Source organism: Wolffia australiana, chromosome 18 (assembly GCF_029677425.1).
Source record: "Wolffia australiana isolate 7733 chromosome 18, ASM2967742v1".
Classification (NCBI taxonomy): domain Eukaryota; kingdom Viridiplantae; phylum Streptophyta; class Magnoliopsida; order Alismatales; family Araceae; genus Wolffia; species Wolffia australiana.
In genome coordinates, this window is record NC_135852.1 from 8,592,830 (window position 1) to 8,618,878 (window position 26,049).

At 42.3% G+C, this 26,049-nt stretch overlaps 3 protein-coding genes across 4 annotated transcripts; 1 reads left to right on the top strand and 2 right to left on the bottom strand.

Moving 5' to 3' along the window:
- Positions 1 to 100: 100 nt before the first annotated feature.
- Positions 101 to 6,710, top strand: LOC144715150 (uncharacterized). Its single transcript, XM_078590048.1, has 14 exons — positions 101 to 613; positions 1,233 to 1,319; positions 1,701 to 1,798; positions 1,893 to 1,943; positions 2,352 to 2,523; positions 2,650 to 2,970; positions 3,247 to 3,450; positions 3,513 to 3,989; positions 4,074 to 4,283; positions 4,353 to 4,541; positions 4,614 to 4,777; positions 5,872 to 6,021; positions 6,080 to 6,158; positions 6,226 to 6,710. The coding sequence occupies exons 1-14, from the start codon at positions 179 to 181 to the stop codon at positions 6,607 to 6,609; spliced, it is 3,021 nt and encodes a 1,006-aa protein (XP_078446174.1). The 5' UTR covers positions 101 to 178; the 3' UTR covers positions 6,610 to 6,710.
- A 2,345-nt stretch (positions 6,711 to 9,055) lies between these two features.
- LOC144714948 (Calcium-dependent lipid-binding (CaLB domain) family protein) lies at positions 9,056 to 10,711 on the bottom strand. Of its 2 annotated transcripts, XM_078589762.1 has the most exons (5): positions 10,577 to 10,711; positions 9,762 to 9,827; positions 9,557 to 9,695; positions 9,350 to 9,485; positions 9,056 to 9,264 (listed from the first exon to the last, which is right to left on the bottom strand). In XM_078589762.1, exons 1-5 carry the CDS (start codon positions 10,641 to 10,643, stop codon positions 9,097 to 9,099), a joined length of 576 nt encoding a protein of 191 aa, XP_078445888.1. In that variant the 5' UTR covers positions 10,644 to 10,711; the 3' UTR covers positions 9,056 to 9,096. The 2 variants fall into 2 exon arrangements, with proteins under 2 accessions (XP_078445888.1, XP_078445887.1); XM_078589761.1 differs by having other exon boundaries at positions 9,056 to 9,485.
- An 81-nt stretch (positions 10,712 to 10,792) lies between these two features.
- Positions 10,793 to 14,995, bottom strand: LOC144714947 (GMP synthase (glutamine-hydrolyzing), putative / glutamine amidotransferase). The gene is made up of 6 exons (XM_078589760.1): positions 14,349 to 14,995; positions 13,421 to 13,671; positions 12,160 to 12,535; positions 11,865 to 11,996; positions 11,615 to 11,790; positions 10,793 to 11,084 (listed from the first exon to the last, which is right to left on the bottom strand). The coding sequence occupies exons 1-6, from the start codon at positions 14,904 to 14,906 to the stop codon at positions 10,961 to 10,963; spliced, it is 1,617 nt and encodes a 538-aa protein (XP_078445886.1). The 5' UTR covers positions 14,907 to 14,995; the 3' UTR covers positions 10,793 to 10,960.
- Positions 14,996 to 26,049: the final 11,054 nt, after the last annotated feature.

Sequence of the window (26,049 nt, forward strand, 5' to 3'; positions counted from 1 at the left end):
AGAGATCTCATCGCTCGATCTCTGCTGGAGAGGATTACGACGGGATGAAAAACTGAGATCTGATCCATCGCTCGATCTATGATCGCAAGGAATTTCTAAAGTTCGAGCGCAATTCGTCAGTTCTCCTCTTTCGATTTTCTCGGCTCTCCAGCGATATTGCCTGGGATTGAAGGCGGAGATGGCGAGCCAGCGGTCGAGCGTTCTTGGCGAGAGGCCTCATAACCCGGTCTGCAGCGGAGTGGTGAAGAGGAGTGTGATACGCCACTCTTTGGAGGACAGTGAAGAGTTTCACGATCTACGTGCGGCGATCGGCCGAGGAGGTGTTCGTGCGGGGGAGAGGAGGAAGGCGCCGACTCTGCAGACGTGGCTGTACATGCTGATCATCTTTGCCGTAGGCGGAAACGTGTTTCTTGGCTGTTGGCTCTACAGATCGACGGAGAACCGCGGATCGAGAGGCTGGAGAATGGTCTGGAGAGGAGACCGTTTACGGAAGTCTGGTCCAGTCTTGAGGTTCGAACCGAGCGAGCGGATCCGAATGCTCGAGGAGAGGGGCGGTCTTGACGGGATCCGATCGAGCCATACGTTTGGCGTTAGGCCTCCGAGACTCGCGGTGGTGAGTATGTTTTCAGATCCAGAGTACGCGGATCTTCTTTGGCGAAAAACGATAATTGTGATTAAACATAAGACAATCAAATGTTATTATAATGTTGTTTCGGGGTAAAAGCATGGTGCTATGATTTCATCAGTTAGCAAATTTTAATCCAAAATTATACTGTTTATACGAGATTATCAGAGATTCAGTTTCTTGCCGGCAGTTTTGAATTCGCCTCTTATGTTGCTTGTGTTTGCTGTTGTCAAACTTTCTAAGGGTATTACCACAGTCCTGTTATGTAATGATTATTTGAAGAAAATGCAATAATAGTGAAAGTTCTTAGATCTAGGGCTATATTGATCAGTTTTGAATTTTGGATTTTCATTTATAAATAGGAGGCGCGACCTCAAACTCTGTGGCGCAAAGCCGTTGCCACTGAATACAAAGTCTCAATTGCTGGAGAATTCATGGCTATCACTTTTAAAATTCGTTCCTATAAAACTAGAATGTATTGGATCGCAATGATGCATACTCTTATCTTTTGCATCGAATTAAGCGTCATATATTCAATAAAATGTTCTTTTTTGTTTTTTTAAGGAACAAGTTTATGTCAGCTATTATATGCTGTTCATTTTTTCAGGTCTTAGGACGTGTAGAAAAAGGACCAACCTCAGTATTGCTGTTTACAGTTCTCAAGGGGCTTAAGGACATCGGCTACCACTCGAAAGTAAGCTGCTCCATTCGTCATCAAACGGCACTTATAGATGGAATGTTGTCAAATATGAAAGTGTTAAATCGTTTGCACTATGCTTACTTCATCGGTGTGTTACCCTGTGTCCCCCGCGACGATTTCTTCTTGGGCGTCACAATTTACTTGGATCAAATTCCGTAGATATTTTTTATTTTCAGAGGGAAATGTTTTGATGAATATTTTTTTTCAAGAGTTAATGCATTTTCGATAAACACGGAAATAACAGGTACCATGCTTGTGTGAATTCCCTTAAAGATGACATTAAATTTTCTTCTTGAAATAGCAGTCTTAACTTAAATTAATCTGCAAAAGATTTGCAGATACTTTTGATTAAACACGATGATTTATCTTGAATAGATTTTTGCTGTCGAAGATGGTGACGCAGAGGCCTATTGGAAGGAAATTGGAGGAGAAATTACTACGCTAAACCGTCATTCTGTCACAGACTGGTCCATGTGAGCCTTTTTTCTTATTCTACTGTCAATCTAAAGGTGCAGAATTATGTCGTTTTGATGTTACGTTAAAATGTTTTGGATCATCTCATTATAGTTTTGAGGGGGTCATATTATGCTCCGCAGAATCTGGAGTCGCCATCTCAAGGTATGTGATTCTTCTTCCCATAGAGCTGCATTATAATTCAAGAGGGATTGAAGATGCATCTCTTATGATGTTAGACGAACAAGATCGTGTTTCATGCGAATGATGAAACCTTTAATTTTGATTAAAAATTTCCTGGCTATTTAATTCATACTGAGCAAGGCCCGAAACGGTTGTTCTATGTTTATGTGACATGCTCGCTTTGAGTTTATTTTTGAAAAAAAGTGTTATCAGTTTAAACTAATCACACAAATACGTTTCTGCAACAGAAATATAATTTTGAGTTTCTTCAAATTTCAGATGATTTTTAATTTCAAAAAATCCGCACAAATGAAATTTAACCAGTGCCTTTAGCCTTTTACAGTTATGCTGAATTTCTTGGAATTTAAAGAAATTAAATCCTTGGCGCAGTCTCATGAAGGAACCCTTTCTCTCCGTTCCGGTTATTTGGATCATTCAAGAAGACATACTCGGAGAACGTCTCTTAAAGTACCCCGCCATGGACGCAGAGGAATTCATTTCTGGCTGGAGAAGAGCGTTCAGCAGGGCCGATGTCGTCGTCTTCTCCGATTTCTCTCTTCCCGTCAGTTCCTCCTATATATTCCTGTTACCCTTTTTTACAAAAAAAAAAATTTAAAAATTTAAAAAAATCTATTCCTGTTACTTATCGTGCTTATCAGTGGAAGCTAACGAAAACCATTTAACACAGATACTTCATTCATCACTTGACACGGGAAACTTCTTCGTTGTCCCCGGCTCTCCGGTCGATGTCTGGGCTGCCGAGATCTACGCCATGTCCCACTCCAAGGATCAACTTAGAAGGGATTACGGAATCGATGAAGACGACGCTGTTATAACCGTCGTGGGAAGCTATTTCATGTACGACGATGCCCCGTGGGACTCGGCGGCTGTTTTACAGCTCGTCGGGTCCCAGTTGATGGAGCTTTCAAGAACTCTCGACTTGGTGGAGTCTTTTCAAGTCATATTCTTGTCTGGAAACTCCACGGCAGATATTGGAAAGTTTTTCGAGGTATTTCTTTCACCCACGTTGACTTTGGGCGTTGGGCAGTTGAACCGTTGACTCCATTACCGTCAACACTTAACCGTCCCAACGGCAAAAGTTGCCGTCAACAAAATTAATCCAAGATGACGGATGCCTGTGCCCATGGCAAACAGCATTCATCCGTCATTTTCAATTGAGTCGATGACGTTGACTGGAAGGTTGACGGCGGCACTCCGTCAACAACGTCGTCATCGTTAACATCCCAGCGGCGAGAAACGTATGCTTGAAACTCTCTTGAATCAGGACGATGCGCTCCGGCGGCAATATTCGGATATTCTTTTCAAACGCTTTGCCTTAGACGGGGACGCGGACGCAGCGTTGCTAATGGCGGACGTCGTCCTCTACGGTTCCATGCACGAGGAGCAGAGCTTCCCCTCGCTGCTTATCCGCGCCATGACACTCGGCGTCACCGTCATCGCCCCGGACTTGCCGGAAATAAAAAAATACGTAAGCCTCCCTTAAACAATCTCCCTATTGTTGTCCACCGTCTGATCAGGGATGTTCATCAGGTAAGCAACGGCGTGGATGGGCTTCTTTTCCACGCCCGGGATCCTCGCTCTCTCAGCGACGCCCTCCGGCGGGCCGTCAACGGGCTGAGCTTCCACGAGCTGGTGCGCAGCACCGCCGCCGCCGGCAAACTCCGCGCGAAGAACATGCTCGCGTGGGACTGCGCAGCCGGCTACGCGAAGCTTCTAGAGAATCTCCTTCACTTTCCTTCTTCTGTCGTTCTCCCCAGGCCAGCCTCTGAGATCCAGCAGCGGGTATGGGAGTGGAGATTGTTGGGAGAGCACCATCGCCCAGCCGAAGAAGAATCATGGCTGGAAGGGCAAACGGACGGCCGCGATGACATCCTCGCCGGTCTGGATGACCCCATCATCGTTGAAAACATGGACTCTTCCTCCCCCGACGACATCGATCCCTCTGAATGGGCCGATGTCGAGGAAATGGGCCTATCCAAGGACGCCGCTAGACGGGAAGCCCAGCAGGTACAAAATGACGGTTTTCTTTTTTCCCTCTCTGTGATAATTGATAAATGAGAAAAAGAAAATAACGGTTTGGGCTTGCCGCAGGTCGCCGACAGGACAGAGAGGCCCCCGGAATCGTGGGAAGAGACGTACGCTGAAGGTCGGCGAGTCTCCAAAACGAGCTTTGAGAACTACGAGAGGGATGAGGGCGAGTTAGACCAAGTGGGCCTTCACGGGCGCATCTACGAGACTTACTGCGGAGCCGGCGCCTGGCCGTTCCTGCACCGCGGCCCGCTATACCGCGGCCTAAGCCTCGTAAGCGCGGGCCTCCCTTTCATAGGATGATGGGTTGACCGTTGACCATCCGGGTTGACTTTGTTTCAGGAGAAAGAAGGTAAAGACTCCAGACTCGGCGATGCCCTCGCTGTTGACCGTCTCCCCCAGTTGGTGGGCACCCCTTACAAGGACCTCCTCTGCGAGTTCGGCGCCATCCTGGCCGTCGCTTACGAGGTGGACGGCATCCACAGGGCCCCCTGGATCGGGTTCCAGCCGTGGCGTGCCGCGGGTAGGAAGGTGGGAAAATTCTGACGAAGACCTTTCGATGAGGTGGACGATGATGGAGATGACGTGTCATGTCCTTGCCAGGTGTCATTATCCGCGCAGGCTGAGATGGCGTTAACTGAAGCGCTACAAAATGACACGATGGGGGACGTGTTCTACTTCTGGGCCAAGCTGGACTTGGAAATCCAACGTGACGCGCCGCTCGATTTCTGGTCAACTTGCGACATCCTTAACAACGGCCGCTGCAGGTCTCTCTCTCTCTCTCTCTGTCTCTCTCTCTCTGTCTCTGTCTCTCTCTGTCTCTGTCTCTCTCTCTCTCTCTGTCTCTGTCTCTCTCTGTGTCTCTGTCTCTCTCTGTGTCTCTGTCTCTCTCTGTGTGTCTCTGTCTCTCTCTGTGTGTCTCTCTCTCTCCCTGGCTCTCTCTCTCTCTGGCTCTCTCTCTCTGGCTCTCTCTCTCTGGCTCTCTCTGGCTCTCTCTCTCTCTCTCTCTCTCTCTGGCTCTCTCTCTCTCTCTCTCTCTGTCTCTCTCTCGCTCTCTCTCTCGCTCTCTCTCTCTCTCTCTCTCTCTCTCTCTCTCTCTCTCTCTCTCTCTCTCTCTCTCTCTCTCTCTCTCTCTCTCTCTCTCTCTCTCTCTCTCTCTCTCTCTCTCTCTCTCTCTCTCTCTCTCTCTCTCTCTCTCTCTCTCTCTCTCTCTCTCTCTCTCTCTCTCTCTCTCTCTCTCTCTCTCTCTCTCTCTCTCTCTCTCTCTCTCTCTCTCTCTCTCTCTCTCTCTCTCTCTCTCTCTCTCTCTCTCTCTCTCTCTCTCTCTCTCTCTCTCTCTCTCTCTCTCTCTCTCTCTCTCTCTCTCTCTCTCTCTCTCTCTCTCTCTCTCTCTCTCTCTCTCTCTCTCTCTCTCTCTCTCTCTCTCTCTCTCTCTCTCTCTCTCTCTCTCTCTCTCTCTCTCTCTCTCTCTCTCTCTCTCTCTCTCTCTCTCTCTCTCTCTCTCTCTCTCTCTCTCCCTCTCTCTGTCTCTCTCTCTCTCTCTGTATCTCTCTCTCTATCTATCTATCTTGCTCTCCCTCTCCCTCTTTCAGTCTCTCTCTATCTGAATCTCTCTCTCTCTCTGTCTTTCTATCTATCTATCTTCCTCTCCCTCTCTCTGTCTCTCTCTATCTGTATCTCTCTCTCTGTCTCTCTATCTATCTTTCTCTCTCTCTGTCTCTCTATCTCTCTGTCTCTCTCTCTCTCTCTCTGTCTCTCTATCTCTCTGTCTCTCTATCTCTGTCTCTCTCTCTCTGTCTCTCTCTCTCTGTGTAGTAATGGACTCTTTTTGATGGCATAAGTGCAATTATTCATGGCGCAGGGATGTTTTCCAGGAGTCGTTTCGGCGGATGTATAGCCTGCCAGAGAATGTCTCCGCCCTCCCGCCGATGCCGGCGACTGGTCACTGGTCAACGCTTCACAGCTGGGTGATGCCGACCCCGTCCTTCATGGAGTTCATCCGCTTCTCCAGGTGCGTTGACCAATCGTATACTGAAATATTCTTCCGCTGACCCACCGTTCTCGACCAGGATGTTCATCGACGCTCTGGATGCCACCGTCGGGCAGTCCGCCGTTGACTCCTGCCCCATCGGATCGTCAACGCCGGAGGTGAGCCGGGAAGAGACGAGACCCCTGCGTTGACTTTGACGGTAGAGTTGACCGGGCCGTTTTGCAGAAGGAGCGGTGTTTCTGTCGCATGCTGGAGCTGCTGGTCAATGTCTGGGCCTACCACAGCGCAAGGAGGATGGTCCATGTGGACCCGTTGACCGGGAAAACGGAAGAGCAGCATCCGTTTGGGCGGCGGAGCGGTCTGATGTGGGTGCGGTTCTTCAATGAGTCGGTGTTGAAGGGGATGGACACGGACTTGGCCGACTCGGCGTTGGAGGGGGAACCACCGCGCACGGGCTGGCTCTGGCCGTTGACGGGAGAGGTTTACGGGATGCTGGCCCAGGATAAGGAGAGGGAGGCCGCGTACCGGGCCGAGCGACGGCGGCGGCACAAAGAGGAAGAGCGGAGCCGCCGGCTTGAGCGCGGTCGCCGCCAGCGCCCCCTCGCCTAGATCCCCGATTTATCGATTACTTCCTCTTTCAAATTCTTTTTCGTGGGCTCATTTCAAGGTTATGGCTCGCTGGCCGGCCCATTTAAGAGAATTGCTCCTTGCTCCCTCTCTCGCTCTCCCTCTCTGAGGAAATCTCATTGGGAAGAGTACAGTTCCTGGCCGGCCCGGACGTGGACGATGGACAGGACGGGACGAATTTCATCCCATCTGACGCCGAGAGTAAGTTCAGGGACGAAGGACGGGACGGTTTTTTGTCCAACGATAAAAAAACCATCCCGTCCAATCATACTGGGATGGTTTTTGTCCAGTCCAGTCCTCCGGGGACGAATTTTTGTCCCAAAATTCGTCCCGGACGAAAAAAACCCATTTTATATTTTATTATATTAATATATATTTTTTTCAAGTTTTTTGGGGAATTACTGAGGAGATAGAACGCAAAGGGACATATGTACAATTATTTCTGAGTGTCATCAATTTGCACGCACTTAAAAATACAGGGACTTTGATGCAAATTGTCATAGTAAGGCCACATGGCAACATCTCAACCGTTGCATGTAAATCTAGCAGTTTTCCATCCAGATTAGTCTGTCCATCGTCCGAGACCTCCGGACGAACGGTTTTTTCGTCCCACGGGACGAAAACCGTCCCGTCCCATGGTCCTTGGGACGAATTTGCGTCCCGAAATTCGTCTGTATCCTCGGGCAGGACGATTTTTCATCCCGGGATGAAAAAATCATCCCGTCCGCGTCCCTGCGCTATAGGAAAGAGGCTTTCGGACTAATGGACGGATGGAATGGGCTTGAATGGCCATTCACTCAACCGTCTACTTCATATGATTTCAGTCTGACAATCATCATCACCATTTTGTCATCAGTCTCGTTCAATCATTGATCCTGTTAACCATGCCTTCTCTCTGATGAGATCTCGGTAAGAAGAGGCCTGTTGGATGGTGGATGGGGGGAAGGGGGGAAGGGGGATGGTACATGGGATGGGCACCACCGGGTGGAGAAAAGGCCAGCTGTCAAGAGATCCTTGTGGGAAATGGGGCTCTATGTGGTTGATGATCAAGTCTGAAATGTTGAAAGTAGAGCTGACTCCCCAATGAGCCAAAATTTCCACAAAACAGGCATCAGGGCCAAATATCAAAAGATAATTAATGACAAGGTAATGAGGTATCCGTAAACTTTACTGAATGACGCTGTGCATTAGTTGGGACTTTTGTAGATATAATTAGATAGTGTAAAGTTTTTTTTCCATTGTTTGCTGGAAGGGCATGAATTGTGTAGTCAATGACTCGGCAGTAAAGGATGGTCACTAAAAAACCAAAAAATTGAGTTAAAATTTTGTTTAAGGTTTTAACTTATTCGACACAATTTATAATAATTTTTTTACCGAGCACAAAGTGAGCACGGGTCAGATCCAAAGAGAGAATGCATTGCAAAAGTGTGTGTATATACGTAGCTTATATGATTTAATAAGAATTAATTGAATGATAATAAAGTTAAATTAATTACAAACTAATCTAAATAAATAATATTTTACATTTAAAAAAAAAATCTAGTTTCATAAAAAATCAATTAACATTCAAATGATCTGATCGAATCCCCGATCTCTGTCCATAATGCTCAGAAAATAAAATTGCAAGTGATGTACGACTGTTCAGTTAATTCTGGAAATAACGTAATAAAGTCAAAGAACATAACCTCTGTCTATAATGCTCAGAAAATATGAATGAGTATAAAATCATATAAACTGTATATAATTAACATTCCAATTTCATATTATCACACCCCCAAATTTATTTATTGCTAGTGTCTTAGCAATCAGATTAAGGCTATCCTTTGAGCAGTCCATCCATCCATCGAACAAAGGACTGAGGACGAATGTGCTAAAATTTTATTTTATGATTTTTAATCAAATGTAAAAACTTCGACGAATGGGGCGTGTATTGCTTTCCATTCCGGATGTCATAAGGAATAGGGATGCCAAGAGTGCACCCATTTCTCAACTGGACAGGGCAATTATGGACGGGACGGTTTGTGGACTGGATGATTCCCGGACCAGACAGGTTGGTACGACCCCAAGAAAATGGGACGTGGGAAGGCACAAAAACCGTTCCGAACGGTCCAGCATCCCTATATATACATATATGTATATGTATATGTATATGTATATGTATATGTATATGTATATGTATATGTATATGTATATGTATATGTATATGTATATGTATATGTATATATATATGCATATATATATGCATATGTACATATACATAAAAGTGTTTTGATAACACAACTAAAAATATCTCATTTTCTCCGTGAGCTTTCCAATGGATGGGAGAAAATAGTAAATATATATATATAGTCCTTCGACAATAGGACATAACTTAAAGCTCTAGTTATTTCAAATAAAAATATTTATTATTTCTGAAATGACTGAAAAGTATAAATACCCGATCGGTTGGCTATTTATTGTTTAAGAGTTTCACGCGGGAGAATTATTTGAATTCCTGCCTCTCCAGAAGAAGGGAATTCTCGGCCACGAGAGCCGTCCCAAGGCAAGCCGGAGAAGAGCGCCGTATATCCCCCTGCGCTTCACCTCTCCTTCCTCGGCTTCTTCCTCGATTCTGCTCTTCATCGGCTGCACTTCGATCTGCAAGAAAAGGCAGAAATTCGACGAGTTTACGCCTTTTCTGACTAGTTTTCGCCGATTTTTCTTTCAATTCATCAATTCGCACATCATAAGTGAACTTGAAGCCGATCTTGATCTGTCCTTGGTAGGCGCCGTCCGGTAAGACTACGTTGTACGGAGCCGCATTCAGATCTATCCCTCCTCTGCGGTTTCCTTCGTCTAGAACGCCTCCGAGATGGATCCTGCAACAGTAATTCGTCGTATTCTCTCGGATCTGCAAGGAGAAGGTGATTCTTAGCAAGTAATTTCGTACGTTGTTTCGCCGATTGGAGAATCCTCGCTTAATGCGTGGCTCTTCATGATCTTCATCCTCAGCCTGGTCAGGCTATTCCACTCCCGCGTCGCGAACGAGAAGAAAAATTTCTCGTTCCAGCAGATCATTCCGTCGTTCCCTGAAGTGTCACAAACAGACATTCAATTACTGCAACACTACTTAGACCATTCCATCGAAGTCAAACCTTTAGAAAGCTTGCTCCTTTGGATCTGGTCCCCGCATCTGAGTACCACGTAGATCCCCGACGATCCTGCGGAGCATCTTAACGACTCAGAAGCTTTCCAAATTTTCCAGATCCCAGTGATCGAGGTAGAAGACAAGAAAAATATAGGTAGAAATAACTATGGAAATGGAGGTGGATATCTTGATATAGTTCGAGAGAAAGAGATAGAGATGATTGAGAAAGAGATACCAATTGGGATGGAGAGAAGTATAGAAATATCAAGATTGAGATGATCGAGAAAGATATACAGATTGAGGTAGTGATGAGAGAGAGATAGACTGAGATGGAAAGAGAGAGATGATTGAGAAAGAGATATAAGTTGAGATGGAGCTTGAGATTGGGTAGAGAAAGAGATATAAGTTGAGGTGGAGCGTGAGATTGGGTTGAGATGGAGCTTGAGATTGCGTGGGAAAAGAGATGGAGATGGACATGGGCATTGAGATAGGGATATGGGGATAGAGAGAAACAGAGATATAGATTAGGATATGGAGATAGAGAGATAGAGAAATATGGAAATATATATAGGGACAGAGATGTGGATACAGAGGTAACTATGCAGTTTGAGAGAGATAGAGATAAAGATACAGAGATAGAGATAGGGATAGAGAAAGAGATAGAGATAAAGATAGGGATAGAAAGAGAGATAGAGACAGACAGAGACAGAGATAGAGGAAGAGATAGAGATAGAAATCGAGGTAGAGATGAAGTCAGAGATAGAAATGTAGGTAGAGATGGAGATGGATAGATAGAGACGGAGATGAGATAGAGATAGAGACCCATAAGGTGAGAATGATGGAGGTCTTCGGCATTGACCAGGAGGACTTCAAGAACGCCACCTTTCATGGCTAAAGCAGCTGGGAATTGAATTGAAGCGCCAGAGGTTGATATGTAGAGATAAAACTCGTAACGTTCTGCGCCTTTTAATGAATTAATTATCTGTTTTCTTCAGGTGGAAAATCGAGCAACTTCCCGGCCGAAAGTTACAACCTTCGAAACATAACGTTAAGTTTATTCAAATAGACTACTTGAATGGCGCTTGCGCAGCAAATCCTTCTACAGAGAATCGACCAAACTGACGACAGGCTGAGGTATGACAAATAGATAGACAAATAGATAGACAAATAGAAAGATAAATAGAGAGATTTGGAGAGAGAGATAGGCTATTCCCATTCGACCGTGGCCGGCGGCTTGGAGGTAATGTCGAGGCAGACCCGGTTCACACCACGAACGGAGTTGCAAATCTTCCTAACCACCTTGTCTAGAAATTTATGGTCGAAGTAGAACCTGCCCAGAAATTCAGAAAGTTTCAATTAGAGAGATAGATTAAATAAACATATTGACAGATAGATAGATAGATACATAGACATATTGACTGAGATAGATAGATAGACATATTGACAGAGAGATAGAAAGATAGATTAGATGGACATATTGATATATTGATAGATAGATTAGCCAGACATTGATAGATAGATATATTAGATGGACATACTGATAGATAGATTAGCTAGACATATTGATAGATAGATTAGCTAGACATATTGAAAGATAGATAGATCAAGAGAAAGATCAATAGAGAGATAGATAGTTAGATACAAAGATAGATCAATAGATACAAAGATAGATCAATACAGATATAGATAGATAGATACATAGATAGATCAATAGAGAGATAGAAAGATAGATTGATAGATAAATAGATAGATCAATAGGTAGATCGATAGATAGATAGATACAGAGAGAGAGAGAGAGAGATCTCATGAATGCCAGAATTCCAGAAATTTGGCAGAAAAATAATAAAGAAAAAAACCTACCAATCGGCCGTCATTCCGTCCTCGCTAGTGACAGCCCGAAGGGCAACAACGTGAGAGTGAGTTCTCTGATCCCCTTGCACACCAACACTCTGCACCGGCAAGAACACCGCGAAGGCTTGCCAGATGGAGTCATACAGCCCGGCATCCTTTATCGACTGAATAAATATCTCGTCCACCTACCATGAAAAACATATTAAAATTAAACCTCCCAAAATTCTTAAAGGGCTCCAAAACATACACAAAAACAAACCTGTCTCAAGACCTCCAGAGCATTCCCCTCTGTCACATCACCCAGGACTCGAACCGCGAGTCCGGGACCAGGGAAAGGGTGTCGCTTCAGAAATGCCTCTGGAACACTCAGAATGGCACCCAACTGTCTCACCTGCAAGGTTAAAGCCAACATGTCATTGCCCACGCAGAACAGAAACCCTAAACCCTGAGCCCCAAACCCTAACCTTAACACAAAATACTCAACTTGTAGCATAGATCTCTAGAACCAAAACCCTATTTTCTTTTTTATTTTCATATTCTTTTCCGGGTCTAACCTCGTCCTTGAAGAGGAACTTGAGCGGCTCAATTAGCTTCAGTCGCATGTCCTTCGGCAGGCCACCGACATTATGGTGGCTCTTGATGGTGTGAGAGTGGGTCCTGCCGCTGCCGGGAGGAGGGCAGGACTCGATCACATCTGGGTACAGAGTCCCCTGCACCAAGAAGTCGGGCCTCCGGCCCAGCCTGGCCTCCATCTCGTGAGCGAACTCGTCAAAGATGGCGATGAACTCCCTCCCGATGATCTTCCTCTTGGCCTCGGGGTCTTTGACCCCCTTCAGCTCACGGAGGAAACGAGCGGAGGCATCAATGCAAGTAACTGGCAAATGGAGGTCGCTCTCAAACGTTGCCATCACCCTTTCTCTCTCCTTGTACCTGCACAGAGTCACAGGATTTTGTTTAGACTCTCATTAACTAAAAAAATTTCTGATATGGTCAGATCTTGAATAATGATTTTTTTTATCGGCAAAATCATGGTAACGAGTATATCCAACCCTGCGGTTGTGCCTGTAGACCGATCCAGCCGTGCCCTGGATCCCACCCAGGGGGTATTTTATAGATGAAATAAGTTGGTGACAAGAATTTGTAGGCATGGAGCGAGGATAAATATCCCAATTACACTCGGATCCCACTCATCCACGCCCATGTGCGAGAAAGGGAAAAGATACATAATTGAATAGTGATTTGATCCATGACGAGAATGCTAATTCTGGATCAATCTACATGTACGAAATGAAAATAAAAGTATTCAATCTACATGACATTTTATTGTACACTATTCAATTATAAAGACCAACAATTCTGAATCAGTTCAAAAATTAAACAGGAACACGAAGGTGTTCCTCTGAGAGTCGATTCTGTTCTGTTTTTTGCAAGTATTTTTGGAATCAAATAGCGAAACAGAACTACAGTGCGAAAGTCATGCTTTGGATAAATTCAATTCAGACGAAATTTGACATCGTTTTCTTCCAGTGCACAGCCATATATGTTCAACCAACTCACAAAACTAAACTACAGAACAGGAACGGTGTTCTGGAAATTTTTATTTCTAACGCAATTTTATAGCCATAATACTTCCAATCCATGGGCAAAACTAAGGTAACGGCCAGAAAATGGAGACTTGGAATCAATTAACCTTGTTATGCATTCTGTCACAAGAATCAACCACTTAGTCGGACTAAACCCATGTTCATTTCAAGAAAGACCAGACAGGTTTGTACGGTTCTTTTAAAGGAGAAAATTGAAAAAAGATGTTCTCACCTTAGCAAGCCATTGTCGACAAAGACACAGTGTAACCGGTCCCCAATAGCCCGGTGGACGAGGGTGGCGGCGACAGTAGAGTCCACACCGCCGGATAAGGCACAGATGACGTGGTCGTCAGGTCCCACCGTCTCCTTCACGGCTTCGATTTCTTCTTCGAGGACGTCTTGCATCTTCCAGTCCGGCGCAAGTCCGCAGACATCAAAGAGAAAGTGGCGCAGGGTGTCCATCCCCTTCGGTGAGTGTGTCACCTACAAAAGCACAGAATAGAAGACTCAATTCACAATAAGGACCAGAAAAGACAGGTGTTTTTTTGAAGAAATAGAGGGATGATCACCCTAGAATGGTGATCAACACGAAGAAAAGACAGGATTTTGATCAATGCATGTTCAATTTCTTTGAGTATCAGAAGGTATAAGAGTCATAACTCCTTTTGAGGAACAGATGAGTTCAAAAATCATAAACTTATAAGCATAGAAGCTCATCTGCCCAATAGCTTTCTCCAAAATCCTAGTAATTTTTTCCACTGATTCGAGCCGATCAACTTTCATACTGTCTCAGAAGACATAAGAACCATAGATTTCTTTTAAGGAATCCATGAGTTTAGAAACAAAAACTTGACAGCCAAGGAATCATTATTTGCTAGAATTTTCTCCAAAGATCCTATTTATCGTTCTCATTGATTCAGCCGGGAAAGATCGAACAGCAAGCTAGAGAAGAATTGAAAACTCAAAAATGAATTTGGCGAAACTCTTTAGGAACGAATACCCTACATTAATGCACAGCTTTCTCTAATCGTTTGGATGACCAATTCGGTTATTTTTTTTAAACGGAGAGAAAAAATGGCCCAAGAAGAAGCAAACAAGAAGATAATCACGAGAGCAATAAGAACAGAATGAAATCGAGAAGGTCGGATTCAAAAATCAACCTCGGGATGGTACTGCAGGCCGAAGCATCTCTTCGCGCGATTCTCAATGGCGGCCACGGAGCCCTGCGCGCTCCTCGCGGCGACGACGAAGCCGTCGGGCAGCGCGACCGCCTCGTCGCCGTGGCTCATCCAGACAATCTGCCGCTGGCCGACTTCCTCAGCGCGAAAGATCCCCCCCTCGTTCGCAACCGAAATCTCCATCTTCCCATACTCCTGGTCCTCTCCGACGGCGACTTCTCCCCCAAATTTCTGAACGATCAGCTGCATTCCGTAGCAGATCCCGAGGACGAACACGCCGTTCTTCTCGGCGTAGTCGAGGAAGCCGTCGGGGAAGGCGGGGGCGTCGGCGGCGTGGACGGAGTGCGGGCCGCCGGAGAGGATGACGACGCGGGGCTTGTGCTCGGCGATGGCCTGCAATGGCGAAGTGCCGGAGATGCAGAGCGAGAGAACCGATAACTGGCGGATCCGCCGCGTGATAAGGTGCGTGTACTGCGAGCCGAAGTCGAGGATCAGGACCAGGTTGTCGCTGCCATGCTTGAGCGTGTCGAGCCCTCCCATCCTCTCCTCTCCTCTCTCTCGCTGAATCGCCCGAGGTTGAAGACGATGATCTGCGAGAAGAGGGATTGGCGGAGGGTTTAGGGTTTTAGCCCTCCGCCAACGGTAAAATATCCTCGCGGAATTGCCGATTTATCCATGTTTATCTTTTGGTTTTTCTTTTGACCCTAATAACTTGAATTTTAACCCTAGCTGGTGTTCGTTCGGGGGTCGTGTGGTGGGTGTTCGTTCAGGGACGCGGACGGGACGGTTTTTCGTCCCAGGACGAAAAATGTCCCGTCCGCGAGATTGGACGAAAACCGGTACGGAAATCCGTCCTGAGACGAACAGACGGGACGGTTATACTATGGTCAGACGAAAAAACGTCCCCTCCGGAGGTATCAGACGATGGACGGTAAGGAATGGATGAAAATCCGTCGGATTAGCTTCCGACAGTTGAGATCTTGCCACGTGGCATCGCTTAAACAACTCCTTGATATTTTGCATCAAAGTCCCTGCTTTCTTTCGCGCATGCAAACTAACGCCGCCCAAAAGTAATTGTACATTTGTTCCTCTGCTTTCTCTCTCCTTCATATTTCCCTAAAAAACTTATAAAAGTATATAAAAATTTTAAAACATAATTTTTTCGTTCGGGACAAGGGACGGGACGGTTTTTCTCTGGACGGGACGAAACTGGCAAAGTCTGGACGCGGATGATTCTTTTCTTCAATGGATGAATCCCTGGACGAGATGGTTTGGACGAAGTTGAAGTATCTGGACCTCAGACGGGACGATCTTCGTCCCGTCCCGTCCATCGTCCACGTCCCGAACGATTCGGAACTATAGTGGTGGGTCGATAGAACTAAGCCAAGAGACCAAGATGGAGAAGAAGAAAAAACAAGAGGATCAAGGATTAAGAATAAGAAGAGAAGTGGGCAGTGGAGGCATGATTAGAGGTGTAAATAAGAGAAAAGATATAAGAGAATAAATGTAGTGATGCGTCACCACATGCCACGTCACTTGATTCCACTTTTCAGCCTATGGTAGCATGACAGATAGGCACACTTTTTTGACTTTTTAAGTGCTTAATGCTGATTGAAGAGACAGTTTTTGGCATTTTTCTTTGTAATTGCATTTATTGTAATTTTACTCCGGCCTTTCCATGTTCTTGGTCTGCCCACTCATGTGCATAAATATATAAAAATGACAGAAATGACATGATTGATGGGTTAGTTTCATTCTATCAAATTGAATTGAGACACATAGCAGCGTGAGAAAATAACACCTTAATCGGACATAAGATACATAAAATAAGTTCTAACTCATAAAAGTATACAACATATATATATATATATATATATATATATATATATATTTATATTTATATTACTGAGTAAAAATCATCTACGAATACACTTGATGTCAAAAGATTCTAGAAAAAGTATATTCTAACTTATAAAATTATTTTCTTTAACAATATGATGTCTAAAAAATGGTTACAAATATCAAAAAATAATGTTAGGCTTGATATCACAACTATATAATCATTTGAATGCAATTAGAATACCAGCCAGAGGGGGTGGTATTCTCCGAGATTACATAAGGAGTATTGTTTTTGCTTTCTCGTCATTTTATGGAGTGACAAACTAGCACAACTGCCGAGGTAATGACGATACATGATGGTTTGCTCCTCTAAAAGGAGCGAAACCTCCACAATATTGTCATAGAATCGGACTCACAGGTGTTAATCGATATGCTTTGTGCAAGTTCATGCCCCTAGTGGCGCCTACAGAACATATCGCAAGACATCATGTAGTGTCACCCCCGCTTGACCAGCATCTGTCACCAGTTGCACGAAGGCAACCAGGCAGCAAATGGCCTTGCCAACCATGTGGTATGCTCTCGAGTCCCTTCCTCCCTTTACTTCACTTGGAAGGAACTCCCTCGGGTAGCTCGTGGATGTCACCGCGTCGAGCGCCTTGGCTTGCCGGGTCTTCGCACGCGTCGCACCATGTCGAAGGATGGCCCTTGCGAGTGGCGTATTGCATGGAGCACTAGAGGCGAAAGTGCTTGCCCTCTCGTCTTAATGTGGTACCCAACGCGCCCCTCAATGCTGACACCTGACGAAGGTCGGTGGACTGCGCACACTCCCTGCACCACCACTGATGCGGGGTTCCAGCACGTTGTCATCCCTTAAGCAACCTTCTCCGGGATCCTCCTAGATATCATTCATGTATTTTTTCTTTTATTGCACCATGGGCGTGGCGCGAGTAGGGCCTATGTGTAACTGGGACATTTACACTCCTCCGCGCTTTAAACGCTAATGAACTATCCACTCAATAAATAACCTCTTCGGTGGTGTCCAGGGCACGGCTAGATCGGTTTGTGGGTAGAACCTTGGGGTTGGCCACAGCCGGCACCGTGTTTTTGCCCAAACAAATCAAACATCTAAATTTTATAATATTAAGCATGTGTTTAGTGTGTTATAAATGGGTCAAATGTGAATGGACCTATTGGTCAAAATGCTTGAATTCCAGAATTAATGGGTACTCTAAAAACAACAAGCAAATAAATTTCTATCAAACTAATCTTTCTTGTACTCACTGGCTGCCCATATTTATTTTTAAGAAGCTGCTAATCCTTTTTACGAGGAGTCATGCAGGATTTTGCAAGAGAAATAATACAAAGATGGATCAAATGCAAGATTTGACCCTGAAGAAAGGTTAAAATGGATTACATATGCATGAATCAGATGGATTCCCAACCCAACCTGAAATTATTCCTAGGAATTTGCGTTATGTTCAAAATTATATTTCATCATAAAATGAGCATGTAATTTCTAAACTGAGTGAAAATGTACTTATCTGATATTTTTAAAGTAAAAAGGAAGACAAAAGGAAATGCCTCTTGAAGTATTAGAAGAACCAAAAAAAAGGACGTGATCACAAAGATTATGATGCTTCTATTCCATTTCTTGATGCATTTAAAATTGTAAATTAAATTAAATACTCGCAATGAACAGCTATCAGAAATATTTAAGCAAGAGATATTAAAATTCATGTGACTAAAGTAATACATTATATGCGTGCTTATGCTAAAATTTTCAAAAACTGTGCACACCTAGCAGAAAATATAAATAAATAAATTTAAAAAAATTCTTAAATTTACTTATTAAAAAAAAGTTAATTTTAAAAAATCTTCTCAATAAATTTAGCAACATACGAGCTCTTTTATTAAAGAGTGGAACAAATGGAATGATTTTATCCAAGTCCCTACTTGATTCGAGAGAAAGTTTTAATATTTGGCCTAAACCTTTACTAAATTTCAAAAACTACAATTAGTAGACAACTCTACTAAGAAACACAATGAATTGTTATAAATTTTTGTTTTTAAAATACAGTATTGTCTTTTTTTCGATGTGTTTCACTATAGCTGACAGGAAGATAACCAAAGGCCTTAGAAACACTCCCATTATTATAGTTTACCCTACTCGGAGAGGGTAGACACAAACTAAAAAAGGGAAAAATAAAATTAAAATTTGGCTAGGATAATGTTGAATTCAAATCCGAGTTAATGAAATATCTTAAAAAATCTTCTATGTATGTTTGCTTAATTGATTCATTTGAACAAGTTAATTATAATTCTTTATGCACACTGTCTCATATCTTTGAGATGATTCCACTTTAAATAAAGTTACCAATAAGGAAATCAAAAAAATCCTTACATAAATAGTATATTCAAGTGGTAAATATTGGAGTGGCTTGATGGAAATATCTTGTTCCATGTTCATAATAGAACATATTCATTACAATGCACCTATGATGCTTATAATGAAGTCCATGAATACATTATCTGAATTAGCAAATTCTGATGAGATCGTAATATGAAGATCACTAGTCTTTAAGCATGTTTTCTTAATATTCATATGATGAGTACGGCTGGTCCTGTAGCCATTAGTGTGGAGACATTAAGGATAGATAGTGGGTGTTGTTTATTATAAAGAGTTCACTGAATTGATTTCTACAAATCCCTGAATGGAATTATACCAAACTGTCAATCAGGTTGATTCACATCACGGTTTTGTAAGTGGTTCTTAGACCTAAGACACCAAAGACGTATTGTGGACAGAAAGTTGTTTGACTATGACAGACGTAGTCCTAATCATGGGATTCTAACTAGTTTGGGTGCATCAAGAAGTTCACGAAGAGGATTGAGTGGTCAAGATGGGATCACCCACCCTCGGCATAAGAGGTGACAACTCAAGGAAGACGGTGTGATGAAGTCCTTGGCCAAGGCATTGAAATATCGAAGAAGAGTTCTCCGATGATTTTCGAACGCATCACTACTAAATCAGATGACTAATTAGGGCTTGACATTCAACCATATCGCATGATTGTTTCTCAGCTCCCATTTTAGGTGTCCAGGCAAGCCAGATCTGGGTGCCCCCCTTTCCTCTTTCTCTAGTTTCTCAGCTCATTTTGCAAGTGAATCCCATGATTAGTGATCTTGTGGATCGTCACGTGGAAAAGGGACTATACATACATAGTTACTGACCATGAATAGGTTCCAAGAGAGAGTCGATACACACTCCTTTGTATCTTCTAGAGCATGAGGTGTATCTTTGCACCCCACGAGTTGGAGACTCAACTTATCAATTGGGTTAAATCGATCCGACATTAATTAATCTATTTGATGATGTAGTTAATTAATTTGGAATTCCAATAAAGGTTATTGGATCAATGGATTCGTTAACTAGACTGATACATGGGCCTAGATGGTCACACGCTAATGGTCTTTTGGATGTCAGAAGATATAATTAAGTTTTAGAGGTTTTTATGAAAAATACCCACTGAGTATAAGTAGGGGAAGGCCCTGTACAAAATTCATCTAGGCTAGAATTGTTCAGGGCCTTCCGCTTCTTCTCCCTTCTCTCCACACTGCCTCTCCATTCTCGATGTGATTGGGACGACGTAACGGCGGCGATAGAGATTGAACGGGGCTCGTCAATGAGGAGATGATCTGACGTGCCGAGGATCGCATGGATACGTCTAGAGGTTGCACACATGAGAATCTCAAATTGTCTCACTTGAGGAACCAAGAAATCAAGGATGCGATAATGTGCATTGGTGATTCATTTCATGTTTTGTTCATGCCATCAAGATTTCATTAAAGTTTTCCGCTACAAATTGTTTTGAGTTTTTCACCTAAATCAAGGCCTCTATAACCCAAAATAAGTTGCTTCTATAAGATTGACAATTACATCCATGTGAAGTCAACTACCTTCGTAAGCATAATTCCTGATATGAAAAACATGCTTGATCTGAGGTAAACCCACTGATTAAGGGTTGAATTTTCATAGTCCATGTTGAACATTAATCAAAACACAAACTTTGGCATTGTACTAAAATTCACTTGGTAATCTTCAATTCCCACACGGACGAATTGTGATACATATATTATAACTGATGACAACAAAAGTTCCATGAGAGATTTTAATCACTACTTTCTATCTTGTGCATCATGAGGTATAGCTTGGGATACCGCTAGCTTGAAACTTAAAACTATCAAGTGGTTAAATCAATCATTAATTAATTAATCTATGTGTTAATGTAATTAATTAATAATATTTGTCAACAGTGTTATTGGGCCATTAAAGTTATTAATGAGAGATATACATGGGTCGAGAAGGTTCCATACATTAGATTACTGGATGTTATGAATTAGATAGACTTAAAGTTATGATTTTTTTATGAAAGGCTTTGGGTTCAGGTGGCATGGTTAAATCATAAAAAACAGTTTCTATCCATCGGAAGCTATAATCGATTCCAAATCAATTTTTAAAATGAATGCCTCATATGTAACTTTTTAGGAACTTTTTCCACCCTTTTGGGGCACCCTTGACTTGTTTCCACGGAGAATTTCTTCAAGCCGATTAATTGCTCGACCTCTAGGGATATCCACATGATAAGAAGGTTGCTTGATCTCCTCTCCTTATTCACTGCTCCTTTCTGAAGATCTTGTGATTCTTCTCACCATCAAAGAGACTTGCAAAATGATCTGACAAACTAGAGAAAGAGGAAAAGGGGGCACCCAGATCTGGCTTGCTTGGGCACCTAAAATGGGTGCCCCCCTTATTTATAAGATTTTTTCATAAAAACCCTTAAAATAAAGTATATATTTTCAGCATCATTTTAGCCTTATATGTGTGACCCTCTAGGCCCATATATTGTTCTATTTAATAACATTAAAGCCCAATAACATTTATTGGCCAACCTGATTAATTAACTATATCAACATGTATATTAATTAATAAACGATCAATTTAACCCAATTCAATAGGTTAAGCTTCCAGCCCGTGGGGTGCCAATATAATGTAGGGGCGCGGACAAGACGGTTATTTCGTCGAATGACAAAAAGCTTGTCCCGTCCACAAGGACGAAGGAATGGTGGGACGTTTTTTACATACTTGAACGACAAAATCTTCCCGTACTGATGCCTCAGATGAGGGACACTAAGCAACGACAAAAATTTAATGCAAATGTATTATTCTTTTAATTCATGAATCAAAAGTTATAATTCATTCAATTACCTCTCTAGTGTTAACAGTATTCCCTGAAATTTTATGGAGAAAACTTGTAGTAAAAATAATGGATTTTGGATCCATCCCCATTTGCTTACTTTCCCAAATTAGTCGTCAAGCTTGTTTGTTGCATTTTCTCGGAAGTTCAAATTGATATGATTTTGGAAAAATACACCATCGTGCCATCAAGCAAAAGATATTTGATTTTTTTTTCTTACATGCTGGTTTCATCATATTTAACTGGTCGATGGCATAGCCAAGATATTTCTCTCAAATATTTTAGTTAATTGGATTCATAAATAAAAATATTACTTCCTCAACAAACACATAATCTAACTCACAATGAACCAAATTTGGAGCAAAGTTTATACCCATAGATACATCAAGTGAAACATTTATGTAACATATGTGGACAACAATGTTCAGTGTAATCAACATCTTCATGCAATTACTAACATACACAATAAGTTCTCATCAAATTTCAAGTTTACCCTTGGAGTGACTTGGTACTAAGAAGAAAATTCTGAATATGTATCATGTTTATTATCATGTGTACATAGTCTTTCTTCATTATTGGCACATTTATGGTCTAGGCAATACCAGCGCCAGAAATTTATACACCCATCATCTAGAGAACAATTTACATTAGATAGACCAGTTTGGCAGCATGCTGCTTTCATCCAGAATTCTTAACCCAACACACTACGATAAATGAAAATTCATTTGAATGGATTTCCATATCATGCATATACAATGTTTGTCCTATTTTTTATACAGTAATATGAGATGGAAATACAATGTGAAATTAGTTTTATCTATGTAGAAAAACATTTTAATACACTTAATAGCCCATTCAGAAACAATCAATATGAGCTGGATGAGTAGCCATTTTCACATATTGCTTGATTGTGGCTCGCACTAAGCCAAATGGCTGATATGAATAGTCCAAATGAGGCCCTTTAGATGCTGGCATACCTGTTGGGCCGCTTGAAATCGAGAGTGACTCACATCGGTCTCTCCAGGCATGTGTTTGTGAAGTAAAACGCTTGAGGCCTATGAGCACCTCAAGTGGGCTGCTTTTTTTTTGTCTGTCCCAATGCGCTGGACCACATCCACAATATGCACTGGGCCATTCATCACAAGTTGGGATCAAGCATTAACTGTTTAGGGAAGATAGGTGACACTGACAAAGGTAAAAAAAAAGTGATTGGAAAACTTTTTAATACCATCTCTAACATCCTTAGACTGCAAGCACTATTTCTTCGACATAACATAATGTTGTTGATTAAGGAAATGCCAAATGAATCTTTTGCAGTGACTTATTCTTACAAAGAAATATGGAACTAATCAAACTTATTGGCATCCCCATGAACCAAAAATATCATGAATGATGTTTTGTATCTATATTGCCTTTGTTAATTATAAATCTCTGCCACCTTGGTTTATAAAACTTCCTTCTTCTCTACTATCTGTAAGGTTTAAAGGGTCAACACAAAATAAATGTTGGTGTTCTAAACTTCAATGATACACTATTTTCGTCTTCACTTACATGAATGATGTTTTAATCATAAGTTCAATCAATTACAGTACCACAGATCTTATACCTAATTTAAATTCATAATTTTCCATCATCAGAGTCTGAGGAGATAAGAGAGTGGGAGATGGATGGAAGAATAGAGAGAGAGCGATATAAGAGAGAAATCCTTCGAGATACATGTTAAGACATAAATTAAGGTAAGCGTATTTTTCAAATTCTAAAAGTATTTGTACAGAAAACATGCAGAAATAAGAAAGCACAATAAATAGTCATGAATTATTGTGGAAATAGAACTAGTAGTTTGAAGAGTAGTTTGACATCCCCTTCAATGCATCTGAAGTTGCGTGTTACATCTAATAGAGTCTCTTCCAGGTGTTCCCCTCCGTTATTGTGTTAGATGGAGTAGACAAAATTATTAGTACGAAGCATAATAATGCAAAATATCGAAAGTGATTTAACATAACTTACTAGCACATTAACTGTCATCATTGTCGTAGTCATCATTAGAGTCTGAGGAGCATTCGTCTAGATGACAGAACCATGCTCGTATCATCAGCAACATCACAATGCTCTGTGCATCTAGGAGTGATCTTCGATATGTGGTGATGCCTCGGCTGATGGAGAAAAGTCGTTCCTCTAGTGCGCCTGTCGGGCTTACAGCAAGAAATTGGAGCGCAATTTTGGACAAATTTGGAAAGTATCCCGTGTCGACCTTGCACCAACTCAATGGAGTATCTTCCTCCTTGGTGCATGGGATGTTTAGATACTTATCTAGCTCTTATCTAACGATGGTTTGATCACATATATTGCCACCTAGAGATTATGTAGTGTGTTGGTCGTCAACCTTCTAACATTTGTCCTTGCTCCGAGTCACATTCAGTTGCTTTTGAATCTGATGTATGGTCCAAAAGACTGCCAAGATGGGAGAGCACATTCTGGCGGCATGACAGATCCACTACGTCTAATTTTGAAAATGGATCCAATGTCCCTGCAGTAGCAAAGGTTTGATTGCACTAAAGTAAGATTGCATATTTCATCAGCTTAGGATGCATAACATCGCACACAATGCGTAATGCATCCCTCTGCTCTAATCCAGTGCTACTCCTAAATTCTGCATAGCCTCTTCAAGGTGAGTTTTAACTTAGCAACCGATGATGTTACTTTTGTGATCGGTAATTTATTCGTAGAACAGACAAAGTCAGAACCATCACACAAATGGCCTGAGGATGCACACATATCCATGAAGCATCTCCTAGTCCTTTTGACAAATGTCTTAGTCCTTAGTTGATGTCGATAGGAACCGTAGATCCATATTGTCAAACACTTCTCTCTTGGAAAGAGCACTCTCTAACATTCGAAGAGTGGAGTTCCATCATGTTGGGCAGTCAAACTTTATTTTGTTTGAATTTGGGAGTTCAAACATTTTGCAGAGGTCGCCATATTTCTCCATTCATTGTGTGGAACCCTGAATGGCATTAACGATGGCTCTCACGCGAGCAACAACTGCTCCCAAAGGTACAAGTTTGGTCGATGTACTATCGTCCATGGGTGACTCAAATAGTTCATCCGTGTCTAGCATTGTGTATGTGAAAAATTTTTGTACGCATAGCGTATTACTCCTTGGCGCCTCTGGATTACGAATAATCTTCAATCTGGCCTGGACTAAGAGATTGAGGACATGGACAACACAAGAGATGTGGCATTCCATAGTGAATTGAGGATTCATAGTCTTCAATGAATCCACAATGGCAGCTTCCATCATTTTGTTGTTAGATGCATTGTCCGTAGTATTGGCACAAAGATTTGACTCAATGCCACATTTGTATACAACTTCCATGATGATCCTCACCAAGTTTGTACCACTATGCGATCTGTTGATGTATCGGAGACCAATAAGCAGCTCATAGAGCTTCTAGTTGGTGCCAACCCAATGGGCAGTGACACCTAATAAGGCTATCTTATTTCAGGATGTCCACGCATCTACAGTAAGAGAGAAAATGTGGATGTCAACAAACACGCCCACCAATTTTCCTTGCACTTCTCTATACATCCTTTTGGATGTCACTTTCACAACATCTGGACTAAGGACCTCCCCCACCACTTGTGTCCTATAGAACCATAGTCTTCAGAACGATTTCTCCTCGACAAGTCTCCAGGGTAGATCATTGTTGCAGATAAACCTAATGAATTCCTCCTTAGCAAACCCCGTGGAGAGGCCATGTCGATACAACTTGTTGGACTGTAAGTAATGTTTGAGAAGAGCTATCTACTTCATCGAACCTCCCTTGATGTTATCATGGAATTTACGGTAGGCTTTCTTTAGATGTCTCAAAAAGATGTTTGTGCTCTTATCTTTATTTCTCTTGATGATGACCTTATGGGTGGGGGTATTGCGCTTGACAAATCATACACTGGTACTCGCTTGGGCTAATCTCAATAAATTGATCTGAAATTTTGGACCTAGTGCGTCTTTTGCTTCGAGATGAAACATTATCATCAACCTTTATCCTAAGGTATTCAGCACATACTTCTGGTATAGCCCTAGCAGTCGAATTCAGGGTGGTACCAGATGTAGACTCCATTATTTTTTGTCACCATGAAAGGAACATGCATTGGGAAATTATCTAACAAATAATTAATACAACACATTGGAAAAAAATTTAACATATATGCAAACAAGATCATGGCCAATCATGAGCATGGGTAAGAGATATGTTGATTCATACAATTCATTCATTCATATAATCCATACTATGCATCAATTGTAAAAAAAATCATTCATACAATGCATCAATTATCTAACCAAGCATTCATACGATGCATGAAAAACACTAACAATCGAGTTGAATAGCAGTCATCTCTATGAGAAATTGAACATAATCATCTATAAGTGGTTGGTGATCAGAATGACAAGAATGAGAACTAAGAATTGGTAATTTAAAATATAGACTCACCTAGTGCCCTGATTCCAAACAAGAAAATGAGCTGCATAGGATAATAAAGAATTATGAAATGATAAAGCCAGTATTTTTCTGTCCTAGATCAAAAGA